Source organism: Centropristis striata, chromosome 15 (assembly GCF_030273125.1).
Source record: "Centropristis striata isolate RG_2023a ecotype Rhode Island chromosome 15, C.striata_1.0, whole genome shotgun sequence".
Classification (NCBI taxonomy): domain Eukaryota; kingdom Metazoa; phylum Chordata; class Actinopteri; order Perciformes; family Serranidae; genus Centropristis; species Centropristis striata.
In genome coordinates this window covers 32,140,297-32,154,923 of record NC_081531.1, presented here as the reverse complement: position 1 = coordinate 32,154,923, position 14,627 = coordinate 32,140,297, and the positions used below count along the sequence as shown (strand labels likewise).

The 14,627-nt window shown below is 36.7% G+C and overlaps 1 protein-coding gene across 1 annotated transcript; it reads left to right on the top strand.

The window, feature by feature from the left end:
• The first annotated feature begins 6,873 nt into the window (after nucleotides 1-6,873).
• On the top strand, nucleotides 6,874-14,423 carry cdc23 (CDC23 (cell division cycle 23, yeast, homolog)). Its single transcript, XM_059352277.1, has 16 exons — nucleotides 6,874-7,001; nucleotides 7,437-7,509; nucleotides 9,551-9,688; nucleotides 9,818-9,860; nucleotides 9,953-10,058; nucleotides 10,161-10,293; nucleotides 10,903-11,080; nucleotides 11,173-11,270; nucleotides 11,577-11,658; nucleotides 11,923-12,076; nucleotides 12,165-12,284; nucleotides 12,400-12,475; nucleotides 12,563-12,624; nucleotides 12,810-12,888; nucleotides 13,831-13,950; nucleotides 14,039-14,423. Exons 1-16 carry the CDS (start codon nucleotides 6,889-6,891, stop codon nucleotides 14,189-14,191), a joined length of 1,728 nt encoding a protein of 575 aa, XP_059208260.1. The 5' UTR covers nucleotides 6,874-6,888; the 3' UTR covers nucleotides 14,192-14,423.
• Nucleotides 14,424-14,627: the final 204 nt, after the last annotated feature.

The window sequence follows — 14,627 nt, the reverse complement described above, 5'->3', positions numbered from 1 at the left end:
CTGCAGGATATGTGTGTGTGTGTGTGTGTGTGTGTGTGTGTGTGTGTGTGTGTGCGTGTGTGTGTGTGTGTTGTGTGTGTGTGTGTGTGTGTGTGTGTGTGTGTGTGTGTGTGTGTGTGTGTGTGATGATTAAGTGAAGTAATATAGAGGCAAGTAGAAAAGAAGACATCAAAAATGGGTGTGTGCGTGACTGTCTGTGTCAGAGAATAAGAGAGAGAGAGAAGTGAAAACAAGAAAGTGAGGAGGGGCTGAGTGAAAGGGATGGACTATATATGCCCCGTCTCTGCACCTCTTTCAACCTGCTCAGTGAGCCATGTGCCCGGCCTTGTAAACCGCAGTGCTACTTGATTACTTTGTCAGTCTTCTAAAGTGGCTTTTGCTCTTTGGAGAAACTAGGGAGACATGTCAGACAGAGGATGTCCAACGGAGAGAAGGAAGTGCAGGGAGGTGAGAGGAGACGCTGCATCCAAATGAAGGGAAATTATACTCTGCTGTCTTGTGAGTGAATAATGGAGTATCATCAGCCATGTCAAGTTTTTTCAAACCAAACAACCAGAACCTCAGTATCATGCAGCACTTCTGAGGATCCAATCTGTCTCTGCCGTGTACATATTTAAAACCTATTCTGTGTCACCCTCACATCTCCTTAGGGAGACCCAAGGGAACCAGATGCAATTAATTTCTCATTCTAAATCGCCCATTTTAAGGAGAGGGGAAGAAGGATGAGGATGGTCACTTTCATTGTCAGGTTTCTAGAGAAATTATGATGGTACCGGAGGATAAATTTAGCCCATTTCCTTTCAAGGAAATCAAATTTTTAAAATTAAACTTATTTTACTTGGATGATTTGATCTATATGTCTAAAATAAAGTTTAAAAAACACCTGTTTTACAGTAACACACATTGGGTGTTTTCTTCATCCAACCCCGAGGTGACTCCAGTGAGACAGTGCCACCCCTTGGCAAAATTAAGTACTCACGTTTTTATACAATCCATCCCGATCTGCTGCCCAGTGCAGACAGATATAATGAGAAAATAATTAAAATGAAATAATGCACTATAATGTTAAGGTTTATATTTAAGTACATGCTGCATAAATAACTTAAAAAGTTACAATGTAATCAGAGGCAGAGGCTTTTATCCAAAGAGACGCACATTTGAGAGTTCGTACAACACAAGTAAAGCCTGAAGACAACACATGAGTCAGTGGGTTAAGTCTGAGTCCAATAGGATGTGGGTGCTATGAGGCAGTGCAGAAGGACAGTGCAAATAGTGGTTTGTTTAACTTCAGTGACACCTGCTGTAGAAAAAATGATTGATATTATGAAAGTTGAGTATTAGTCTTAGATAGAGTTGCTGCACCACTGATTAAGTTGTGATTGGAAGATTTCTATACTTAAAGGTGCTGTACACAACATTCAGAACATTAATACCTGCCTTATAGGGACCACAATGGAAATAAGCCTTAGGGCTTTATTGTGTCATCCCTGACTATTTTTTTTATCTATTTATATTATGTATGACACAGGTTGCTGTTTCATATTTTTTATATAAAAAATGGTCAAATAAAATCAATCAATCAATACAGCAGATAATAAAAAAAAAATAATAATAATAATTATATATATATATATATACATATATATATATATATATATATATATACATATATATATATATATATACATATATATATATATTTTTTTTTTAAATGCTCTTATTCTTTTCTCTTCTTTTCTTCTTTAACATATAGCACTCCTTTAGCGATGACAGTTAGCTCTTAAAGTTATGTACTTACTTGATTCCTGTGGTCTATGTCTAGTACCATCAGGTTGAATGCACTTATTGTAAGTCGCTTTGGACAAAAGCGTCTGCTAAATGACATGTAATGTAATGTAATATAAAATATAGTGGTGTAATGGCATCCTGACCACAGAATTAAGTTGCTCTTCCTCCATGTGTATTTAAATCCCAGCTTCTCTGGACTTTGTTGACGACAAAGTTGTGATAGCCAGCAGCACGTCGCTGTGTGTGTGTGTCACACTCGCTGCTGCTCTCACAAGGCTCATATTGCTTATTAACATCTTCCTGATCCACGCAATGTCTTGAAACCACCCACCGTTTCCCCCTTAAATTACAACTGTAGCTCTGTCCCACTGTGTTAGCATTGTTAACTGCTAGCCACCAGCTGAGCCACCGCCATGTTTTAGAGCTGTGTGCAGTCAATCAATATGCTCTTAATGCCATGTACAGCCACAAACAGGGATGCTAAACAGCTGCGTAAGGTTACGAAGGGCCCCAGTGCACACTATTTTGCAGCATATACACACAAACACAAATAAATATGAATATATTTTAGGGGGCTTTGCTAACTTCTCCCCGTTTTTTTCTTTCTTGCTATTAGTTTGCAGATATTGTATATGGGAAAAAAAGAAAGAAAGAATAAAACAAAGAAATCAATGACATGGGTTTGTTTTTTTCAGGGCCATATAAAGAAAGTGGCACTTCACTGATTTAATGTGAGTTCTTGTTTGACCACACATGTATATCTGAGGTGGCATGTTCTCCACCCGCCCCAGTGACAACTGCACCTGCACTGTCTATATTTAGGCACCAATACTAAGTAAGCTCTATATTCACAGACGAAATTCGTTTTGTCTTAATTACTTGAATGAACAAGACCGTTCCTATCCCCATTTATTTTATCCTGTTTTTCTATTCAAAGCTGTTTCTCTTACATTGAAGGACTTCTATTGCTGCAACCTTTTAAGAACAGATCTTTTCCACATCATACCTACAATAACATGCACATACATTTTTCTCAAGTGCATTGCATGTTTTCTATTCTCAAATAGCACTTGTGTCAAGGGTTTATGCTTTACATTACTATCACTGAGTAGCCATTCATAAAACCAATTAGAAGAGAGTAAAGAGAGATCTTCAATTATTTTGCACTCTTTGTTATTGATGAATAAGGTAACTGTGTAGATCAACATGTTCAAGGTCTGTGAACAAACATTGCTTTGTGCTGTTTCTAATTGCTGTGTGCATTAAAGAGACAATAAGAGAAACATCTAGGCCAAATACTACTTGAAGAAAAGACCTTCTCTGTGATCCAAGTGCAGTTGGCAGTTGTCATGTGGGTTTTAGTGGCTCAGCGTGTCAACACCTGTCGCTCTACTGTTTCAAGGCTGCATGCTGCTCCTTTAAGCCCTTTGAAGGGGTGGATTTTGAATTTCTCTCACATAAAACTTTCAAACTTTTGCTTCAGCTGAAGGCATTTTATCTATAGTTCATCAGATCTATTTTGGTGTCACTAAATTCACTTAACTAAAATGTGATTTAAATTGTTTATATTGTTAAATTGTTTAAATTGTCCTGTTACACCAAGGGAAATAAGTGAGAGTTTGAAGCTGTGCTTGTACTTGCAGTTTGCAGTGCAGTAAATCCCAAAGCCAGTGATGCTGCTGATTTTGACAGACAAGAACATGATGAGCAATGTCAGCTCTGCACCAGTGAAGCAAGGCCGAGCTCAGAGGCCAGTGACAGAGGCTGGGCAGGCAATCAAATGAGACACATTATTGGCAAAAGAAAGAGTCATAATGCTGCTCTTTCAAAAATGTACTACTTAGAATTAGATATTGATTAAATAAGTAACAGTTGAAAGCAGCTGAAGCTGTGAAAGTAGAGGCAGATAATACTGACAGAAGTGAATAGAAGTGAAGGTTTAGCAGTGCATAAAAATAGTCTTTCTAAAGATGTAAATAAAGACTTTGACAGCAGCTAATGTTTTGTGACATGCAGGCTCTTATTTTCACCAATGCTTTAGTCTTCAATAGACATCCAGAAGGTTGGATAGTTATTGAATACTTGAACCAGATTATATTCTTCTATTACCTAAGAAATGTACAATTATTACAGGAACTATTGATAACTGTTACATTTTATGGCAATGCTTTTAAAATTGATGTAGAAACCAATTGAATCGGGGCTGTCCGATGTTTCAAGTCTAGTATCAAGACCACTTTTTAGTCTTGTGCTTGTCTTGGTCTCAGGCCTTGTTGGACCAAATTGTTCTTCTCTATTGATTTGTTATTAGCTGTAAAACATTATCTGATTGGCTGATTCTACCAACAGCATGCATTGGATTAGTTTGATGTTAGAGGACAGAAGAGTCTTGTTAATGGATGTTTAATCGCTACATTAGAATTAATTATTGCCTATATAATGGTCTTGAACAGGTTACAATTTGCTCTGGACTCGGTTTTAAGTTGGACTTGACTTGGATTCAGTAAAGTTGGTTTTATACAGCCCTGATTTGGATGGTAGTGGGTGTTCACATTCCATGTGGTTGTTACGCTGCAGAACTTTTCTCTTTTGAATTTTTTATGTAACATTTTGCACCTCAGATATGACGATCTTAGAAGAAAGTAGATCAAAGTCCTTTGATCCTTTCAAAGAACCGTGCAGGCATGGTTTGTAGTCTAACTATTCAGCAGCACAAGATCGAGATCAGGTCTGAAAATAGACTGCAGGTCAGGATTGTTGTTGCTGTAAATAGTAACAGGGGCATTATAGGGGTCAACAACAAGCATTTAAAAGCTCTAAGTCATGCTATTATTGTGCAAATGGTGTAAATCACCATGAAGACATAATAAATATACTGGAATAATGTGTTTTTACCAGCTCCAAACTTGAATTATGCAAAAAAATTCTAAAACTAAATAAGCCCTAGGTTATATATTCTCATTTGAAATTCAGAGTTCAGGGTCCACATCTTCAGAATATTTCATTTCATCATTTCATTAGGTAATGAACTATTGCTCTGCTCTAACTTCAGTTCACATCAGTCATTTTGACCCTGATCTTCTGGGTATAAGTTGTGGATAACCCTGCTCTGAGGCAGGGTTAAGCCCCGGGCTCAGGGTAGGGATATCCCACAATTGAAGTTGTGGGTGTGAAATGACTGTAAGCTCAGAACTAACAGAGCTGTAAGCCCAGGAATAACAGGGGTCTTAGCCAAAGGGTAAATATAGAGAGAAAAATCCTTATGATGTTGTGATGTCTTTATCCGGTATATGATGGCAAGGGAAGAAAACAAAGCAGTTCTGTTCTTACTCTAGATGGAAATGACAAATATTGGTGCATGCTAGGTCTCTATTGTTACAAAACCCATTTGTTGTTGTAATTGCAAATGCATCAACTCTTTTTACTTGTGTTACTGCAGAATTTGTTCCTGTGACACAAAACTGTCAGAGGGAGAAATTACTGAGGAGACATTAATGCTAATTTAAGCAAATAAATAAATAATTATTTAAATAGCAGCTCTCATTAATATGTCTGCAACAGTGCTGAGAATCTTTGTATAACAGATGTTACCTGAGGCTATTCTAGCAGAACTGAGTGTGTGTGACATAACATATAGTGAAACCTCTGTAGTTTTTCTTTGGAGAAACCACATGTCTACATTTGAGAACCTTGACATTCATTTTATAAGTCGGGGTGTCTCTAGAGAGATGTTCTATGAAATGATGCATGCCCTTGAACCTAAAATTCATTTGCACAAGATAATACGTTGTTTTTAAAGTACATTTAAAAAAACAAAAACATACTTTCGTGAGGTTTTTATGTGCCATTTTTCAGTTTACTGAAAAATCTAAATATGCTGCCCTTGATTTTGTTCCTAATTATATCCTTTGCTTGATAATATTTTTTAATGGTTAGGCCTATATGAAAAATTGTGTGGAATATATACAAATGCATTGATTATTATTAGGCTCTGCAAAGGCAGCAGTGGTACACAGATCCTTTACTTAAGTAAAAGTGGACATACAACAGTCTAAAAATACCCCATCACAAGTACAAGCTCAATCAAAGACAGTTGATACATTGTCTAAAATGTAAATAAAACAGTAAGCTAATCTTTTCTGTTATATTCAATTGAAAACTGCACAAATACAATATATTTAATGTTTCAACTGATACTCTTTTGATTTTTGTAAATATACTGCATATAATATAATATAATGCATTCTGTATTTATTTCCATTTCCCACAGTGTCTCAACTTTTTTGGAATCAAGGTTATTTAAAGTCCTATATGTTATAAATCGTCACCCTGTTAAAATTTACTAATAAATTTTAACTAATTTTAACTAACTCATTTTTTCAAGTTTTGCAGGAAACACAAAAAACTTCACCAAAAGTGTAACATATGACATTTATTGATCATTTCACTCAAAAAGGATGTAACAAAGGATGGCTATTGGGATAGTAATAACACTGTGTGTATATTATGTAACTTAAGAGAAATAAATGACAGAAACATGACATGACAAGCATCATGAGTGCTAATGTTACTTCAAAGTGTCATTAATGTTCATGACACATCCCATGTCATGTTTATGACACGCTCATGTCACTCTTATGTAGAGCCCTTAGAGTAAAGTGTTACCAATATTAGTGTCAACAATAAAACACTGATAAACTAAACTGATAGCTAAATAATCTCCCTTTAGCATTTCTTTCCTGGGTTCTTATCTGATGCCTATGAATGTGGCAAATTGTCAAAGAAGTGATGATCTTAAAGGGGTAAAATCACATGATCTGATCAACTGAGGATGTAGGCGATTTTACCATAGGTGGCCAGCGTCATGAGATGATTTAGGCAAAAAAACAAAACAATTTTGACAAAAAATGACTTAGGCGATTATTTTAACAGTGTGACGATATGTTATAAATGTTAGCAAATGTTTTTTTCTAACAGGACAAAAATGTTGACAGTGGTCTTTTATTTTGGCAGCAAGGAGAAAGCGGAAGTGATGTCATTCCTGGCGGATGGGACTACCTCTTTGTAACGTCCACCAATAGCAGGCTTCCTGGGTAAAATATGAAAATGGCGGCTCTCTGTAGTGAGTTTGGGGACCTAGTACAAATAAAGAAACAGCTAATATCAGTGATATCGCTTTGTAAAGAAAGAGGACTGTTACACAGCGCGAAGTGGTGAGAGTGACTGCGACCAATGTGCCGTTAACTGCCTGTCTTTGTGTTTAACCAGCCTCTCCGCTAGTTACCGGGCAGGTAGCTACGTTAGCAACGCTGTTGACAAGTCTCGGTACAACGTTTTAGCTAGCGCTGATCAATAAGTTAAATTCAACACTATTTAGCTAGAGTTATTAAGAGCTTCGTTAAATTATTACCTCCATAAAAGTCTAATGCCTTGCTGTTTCCATCGCTGCATCACGTTAACGTTTTCCTCCTTAACCCTTGACGTCACTGGGTTCAGTCTGTAGTTTTGTAGCTATAAAACATTAACGTTAATGGACAATGTTGGACTAAAAGGAGGCAGCTTTCTGCAGTTTTTACTTGCTGCAAGAAGAAATCCGGTGTGGGTTAGAATGACAGTCAGGTGACATGCTTCCTGTGTTTACATTTTAGGGCTTCTGAGTTGGCATTTGCTTTGGTCCCTCTTCCCAAGGATGAATTACCCCCGTCACCTCCCTTTACTGAGGTTTGTATGCTTCATTTCGTCACCCTGTTAAAATAATCGCCTAACTCATTTGTTCAAGTTTTGCAGGAAACACAAAAACTTCACCAAAAGTGTAACATATGACATTTATTGATCATTTCACTGAAAAAGGATGTAACAAAGGATGGCTATTGGCATAGTAATAACACTGTGTGTAAATTATGTAACTTAAGAGAAATAAATTACTTAGGCAATGTTTTGAACATGCCTTTGTGACTTAAGCAAGACATAGTAACACTTTATTTTGAAGGTGTCTACATAAGAGTCATAAAAGCCTGTCAGAAACATGAAATGACAAGTATCATGAGCATTAATGTGACTTCAAAGTGTCATTAATGTCCATGACACATCCCATGTCATGTTTATGACATGCTCATGTCACTCTTATGTAGACACCTTCAAAATAAAGTGTTACCATATATTGCTCAAGTCACAAGCACAGGCATGTTCAAAAATTGCCTAAGTCACATTTTATTTTGAATTAGGCATTAAAAAAATCTGCTTAAGTCACACACTTGACATCGGCCATTATCTTAAAGGGGTAAAATCACATGATCTGATCAACTGAGGATGTAGGTGATTTTACCATAGGTGGCCAGCGTCATGAGGAGATGATTTAGGCAAAAAAGCCAAAACTAGGGCGATTATTTTAACAGTGTGACGATTTTAAAATTGTTATATTTCACATTGTCTATCACTGTCACACAGTATTCTGCATCCACTTCTTGTAATTTCAAGTGCATCACCTCTTTTTACTTGTTTTTTAACACAAAACTGTCAGCGAGAGAAATTACTATGATACATTAATGTGAATAAGGGCAAAACAATACATCTTGATATGTCTGCAATAGTGCTGAGAAGCTTTTTTTTAACAGATTATAACTGAGTTTATACTGACAGAGCTGATTGTGTGTGAAATTTCATATAGTGAACCCTCTTTAGTTTTATTTCTTCTGGAGAAACCACAGAGCACATGTTGGTATTTGAGAACCTTAACATACATTACATATGTTGGGGTGGATGATCTATTAAATGGTGCAATCCATTGGAGCCAAAATTCATTTGCACAAGATAATACATTATTTTTTAAAGCACATTTTATTTAAAACAGATTTTGGTTGTTTTTTATGTCGTTGTTTCTGGACAATCATTATGCTGCCCTTGATCTTGTTTTTTTAATTAAAGCATTTGCTTGATGTTGTTTAATGGTTTGGCCTATATAAAAATATTGTGAAAAATATACAACTTGCATTGATTTATTATTTTTGCTCGGCAGAGGCAGACGTGCCTACTTAAATAAAAGTAGATATACAAAAGTAAAAATACCCCATCACAAGTACAAGTCCAGTCCAAAACAGTTGGGACATTTTCTAAATGTGTTATGTTTCATGTTGTCAATCAGTGTCAAACACAATATTCTTCATCCACTTATTTGAGCTCTTCATTAAATCCATGTTTTTACTGCTTCATTATCAGTCCATCAGATGGAAATATACTGGATGTTTTGTGCATCATGTTATACAAATCACCACTACATCCAGCCTAATATCCGTCAATCTCCCCCAAACCAACCACATTAGTTCCAATTGAAGATTTTTCTTTAAAAACTGGTTACAAATATGTGTTTGTATGTTGTTTTAGGAAAGGTTTCCCAAGGAATGGTGTGATCATTGATATTTTTAGAAGTTTTTGGACAACAATGATGGTCTATGGCACAGATGAAAAGGCTAGATCAGAATTTAGTTACACATGCAATACTCTTTAGTAGGAGTTTTTAAATCGTTAATTGTGATCTACGGTCTCCACGAGGAAAATAACCAATATGAGGTGCAAAGCAGCAGCACCTGCTTTGCCATTTAATGTTCATCACTTGTGTCCATCTCTATGGAAGGGTAAAGTTATACTGCCCTCTGGAGACAGGTTTTATGTAGATAATGAAAATGGCTGTTAATCATGTGTGCAGAAGTAATACTGTGAGATCAATGTTTTTAATATCTTTTCCTTTTTATCTTTCCAAATTCAGGACGATGCACAAGACCTGGATGCACTTACATTGGCCAAATCCTACTTTGACCTGAAAGAGTATGACCGAGCAGCTTACTTTCTGAAAGGCTGCTGCAGTCAGAAGGCTTATTTCCTCTATATGTATTCGCGCTATTTGGTAAGATTCTGTAGATATCTCTTCAATGCCCACATCCATTGAGTCCTGATTTAATTTCATGACAAGACTGCTTTTACTTTGATTGTAATGTTTGTGAATCGTGTTAAAAGTTTCCTTCTTTTTCCACAGTCGGGTGAGAAAAAGAAGGATGATGAGACTGTGGACAGTCTAGGTGAGGACTTTTGTGTTTAGACATTTAAAAGGTAACTTTACCTTTGTTTCCCTTTATCACTGAATTTCTTTGTGTTTTTCCGGTGGTACTAGGTCCTCTGGAGAAGGGTCAGGTGCGCAATGAAGCCTTGCGAGAACTGAGGGTGGAGCTCAGTAAGAAGCACACTGCAGGAGAGTTGGATGGCTTCACCCTGTACCTGTAAGAACCTTTCCTCCATATACTTTACTCAGATTATGCAGAACAGTACAGTGGACTGCTCATAACCTGTCCACGTGTGTGTTTGTGGATGTGGGAACACAGGTATGGGGTGGTGCTACGAAAGCTGGATCTGCTGAAGGAGGCGGTGGAGGTGTTTGTTGAGGCAATTCATGCACTTCCTCTTCACTGGGGAGCCTGGCTGGAGCTTAGTAACCTTGTCACCAACATTGAAATGGTAACTACTTTTTGTTTACATGTACACATATTGTAAATGGAAGTGTGTCATTAACTGCATGTGCCCAAAGTCACTCAAAGTCAATTCACACCACAGAGCCTCAGACTTTTAAAGGGAACGTATTATGCTCCTTATTCAGGTTCATTTTTTTTTTTATTATTGTCATTCATATGTTGGTTATTTCCTTATTCACTGATGAGTTGTTTGTTCTAGAAAATGGTGAAAAATCTGTGTTTCCATAAGCCCAAGATGACAGGACATTAAGTTTACTATCATAGGGGAGCAAGTAAAGCACAAAATATTTATATATATGAAGTTAATCATGAAGTTAATCAGTTAATTTAGTCTTTCTTTAAAAATGACTCAGAATTATCGATTATCACAACATTTGTTGATTAATTCAGTATTTGACAACAAATGTATTCATGTTTGAAGCTTTAATTTATATGGTACCTACACCTGGGGGGGGGGGTTACAATATGGGACCATTAAAAACTGAACTGTATGTCCCACAACAAACAGAATATAAAACAAAAGCTCCCTCATGTTTTAAACAATGCCAGAAAAATGTTTTCACCTTCCTCTCCTGCTCTCTTTCTTTCTCTCCAGTTGAAGTCCCTGTCTCTGCCAGACTGCTGGATTAAAGACTTCTTCATGGCCCACATGTACACAGAGCTGCAGATGATCAAAGAAGCGTTGCAGAAATACCAGAACCTCATTGAGTCTGGCTTTTCTAAGAGCACCTACATCATCTCACAGATTGCTGTCGCCTACCACAACATCAGAGGTTTATTTTCTACCTTTTCAGTATGAATTGACTGTCAGAAAAATGTGATGGGCGACGGCTTCACCTCACAGCACTGTCTCTATTCACTTCAGATATTGACCAAGCGCTGGCTCTTTTTAACCAGCTGAGGGAGCAGGATCCATATCGCATCGACAACATGGACACTTTCTCCAACCTGCTCTATGTCAAAGTGAGTTCACCATTTGTAATGTGATGCCTTATTGATTAGCGGAGAAGAAGTGTGTTTTCACAGGAGGGTTAGAGACCTAATTCTATCAGACAGTACGGATAAAGGGTTTTGCACAAGACGATATGATCTAAGACTATGTTATCTTGATGTTTTATTTGACTTCTGTGAGTCTAGTTTTTAGCATAGACTCTTACTAAAAAAATAGTTGGTCTAGAACAGATTTATATTCTTGTGAATTATAAATCCTAAAATTTGGCTTTTCTGATTTTTGTTTTGTGTCGCTGTTGGTAATGAATGCTTCCACAGAGCATGAAGCCAGAGTTGAGCTACTTGGCCCACAACCTTGTGGAGATCGACAAGTACAGAGTGGAGACGTGCTGTGTTATTGGTAAGTGTTGAGCCAATCTGATACTGTTACTAATGCAATTGTTTAATTCTCCAGCACAGTTTCACAGCGATTGAATAAATTATTGATAAATACGTGAAATGCATCATACCTTGCCATAAGTTATTTATAAAGTACTAGTTAAGTTACAAAATATTGGCTTGCAACAGCTTCAAAGGTGTATTGATTTGGTTTTCTCTACTTTATATCCTGTTTCACTTGTTTAAGTGAAGTCATTTGTGTAATAAGTTTTTGGGTCATCCACAGGTAACTATTATAGCTTACGCTCTCAACATGAGAAGGCGGCTCTGTATTTTCAGCGGGCCCTCAAACTGAACCCTCGATGCCTCGGTGCCTGGACCCTCATGGGCCACGAATACATGGAAATGAAGAACACTTCAGCTGCCATCCAGGCCTACAGGTCAGACCGAAGTTGTAGTAAAGCATAGACGTCCCTGATTTTATTCTTGTGTGGTTTCTGTCTGTTTTACATATATTCTTTCTATCAGACATGCCATTGAAGTGAACAAGCGGGACTACCGTGCTTGGTACGGCCTGGGTCAGACATATGAGATCCTCAAGATGCCGTTTTACTGTTTGTACTATTATCGAAAGGCTCACCAGCTCAGGTAATATTTAAAGTATTTTTATGCATGTGTTGCTAAGAATGAACACTATTTAGAAAGGAAAAAGTGTTAAATGCAATGCCCATAAAAATTGAAATACAATGATGTATTTTTGTAGGCCAAATGACTCGCGCATGTTGGTCGCACTGGGGGAAAGCTACGAAAAACTATCACAGCAAGTGGAAGCCAAGAAGGTACGCATGTTACAACTGCCAGCATTTCCCTGTAATAATTTCATTAAGGTTTGTAGTTTTTCTTTGACATGTTCTGTTTTTGTCCAGTGTTACTGGAGGGCATACTCTGTTGGCGATGTAGAGAAAATGGCTCTACTCAAGTTGGCAAAGTAAGTGTCACTATGAAATATAAATAGAGCTGAAGGAAACAACACATCTTGTGGTCCAAAAATAGAGTAGTCACATTTTTTTTAACATTAAAGCACAAAATTGAGATCTGATCAGCTTTTTCTCTCAACATGTCGATTGTATCTCGCAGATATGTGCTGAATGTGAATTCTTCTTATTTCGGCAGGCTCCATGAACAGCTGAATGAGTCTGATGATGCTGCCCACTGTTACATGCTTTACATCCAGGACATTTTCTCTTGTGGGGTAAGCGTTTAAAATATATTATGCCATAAAAATAAAAATACATGCATCAACAGACTCTTATGAGGCAATTTTAGGAATGTGGTGCATTTTAAATTGTATGACCGTTTTCTGACAAATTGACATACGTATGTTTTTTTAAATTTTCTTTAAATTTTGGACATCCTATAATATGGGGTTTTTCTGTCATTTTTTGGACAAATATAATATGTATCAATAGACTATAATGAGGCCATTTTCTTTTAGCATTTTTAGGCATTTTTAAATAATTACATCTTTTTTTCTTTTTCTTTTTTTACAAAAATCAACATGCTATAGTATGGTGGGTTTTTTTTCCTTGGACATCCTATAATATGTTTTACTGTCTTTTTGGACAAATTATGCCATACTACATATATCAACAGACCGTTGTTTTGATTTTTTTTTTTTTTACAAAAATCCACATACTATAGTATGGCATTTTTTTTCTTCTTTAAATTTTGGACATTCTTATAGTGTTTATCTGACTTTTTTGGACAAATTATGATATAGATCAACAGACCCTAATAAAACAAATCTTAACAATTTTAGGCATTTCAAGAAATTACCTTTTATGACAAAAATTGACATGCTAGTATTGCGTTTGAGTTTTTTCTTTAAATTTTTGGACATCTTATAATATGGGGGTTTTCTGTCATATTTGGAACGATTATACAATAACGTGTCAATAGGATATAATAAGGCAATTTTAGGAAATTTGGGGCACTTTAAAATTTTATGGCCTTTTTTTGAAAAATTTTCGCCATTGCGCTTTTTGTCCAGAAATGCCTTTAAATGCTTTACAATAGTACATTGATCATGGTTATAGTATAGCTTGTAGTTTGAATTTGCATTAAAATGTCATAAAACAAATATTTACAAGCCATGTATTGTTTTTGTTTTATTTGTTTGAACCTTCTCTAATAGGAACATCAGGAGCATTTGGAGGTGTGCACGGCCCTGCGGTACCTGGGTCAGTACTATTTCAAGAACAAGCTCTACGACGAGGCCTCCCTCTGCGCTCAGCGCTGCTGCGACTACAATGATGTAAGTGTGGCTGCATAATGTGAGCGCTGTGGTCCAGCTGCTGTTGTAGTTACACACTAATTGTTGTCGGTGTTCACTCTGGTCGTAGGCTCGTGAAGAGGGAAAGGCTCTGTTGAGGCAGATCTCTGGGGTCAGAGATCAGATCGAGACGCCATCGGCCGATCTGTTTGCTCCGCTCTCAAACAACAACACTCCCGTCAGGAGGGTGTCTCCACTGAACCTCATCTCTTTTACACCCTGACACCCACCTTCTTCTTCACTGGCTTTGAAATAGACAATTTGTGTATCCAACTGCTTGGGGGGTTTGCCTTTGCCAAAAGACAGCGTTGGATGGATTTACTTTTCGATGCATTGATTTGTTAATGACATTAAAATAACGTTTGTAAAATTTGTAATTCTGCTTATTTTTGTCCAGGACAAGACAAGTTTGCTGCCAATATTAAAACAGTCAAAACCCTTGTCTGATGTACATATCTATAAGGATTTTTAATTAAATTTTAGAAAATACATGCAGTTTCTGTAATTAAAGTGCAAACATTTAAAGATACTATTTACATATAACACACAGTAAACAAACAAATCATGTTTTGACTTGTAGTAATGCCTCAATGTATTTACATAAAGCATACCTGCTAGGACTTTTTTTGTAGTTGTCCTTTCACTGACAGCACAAAATA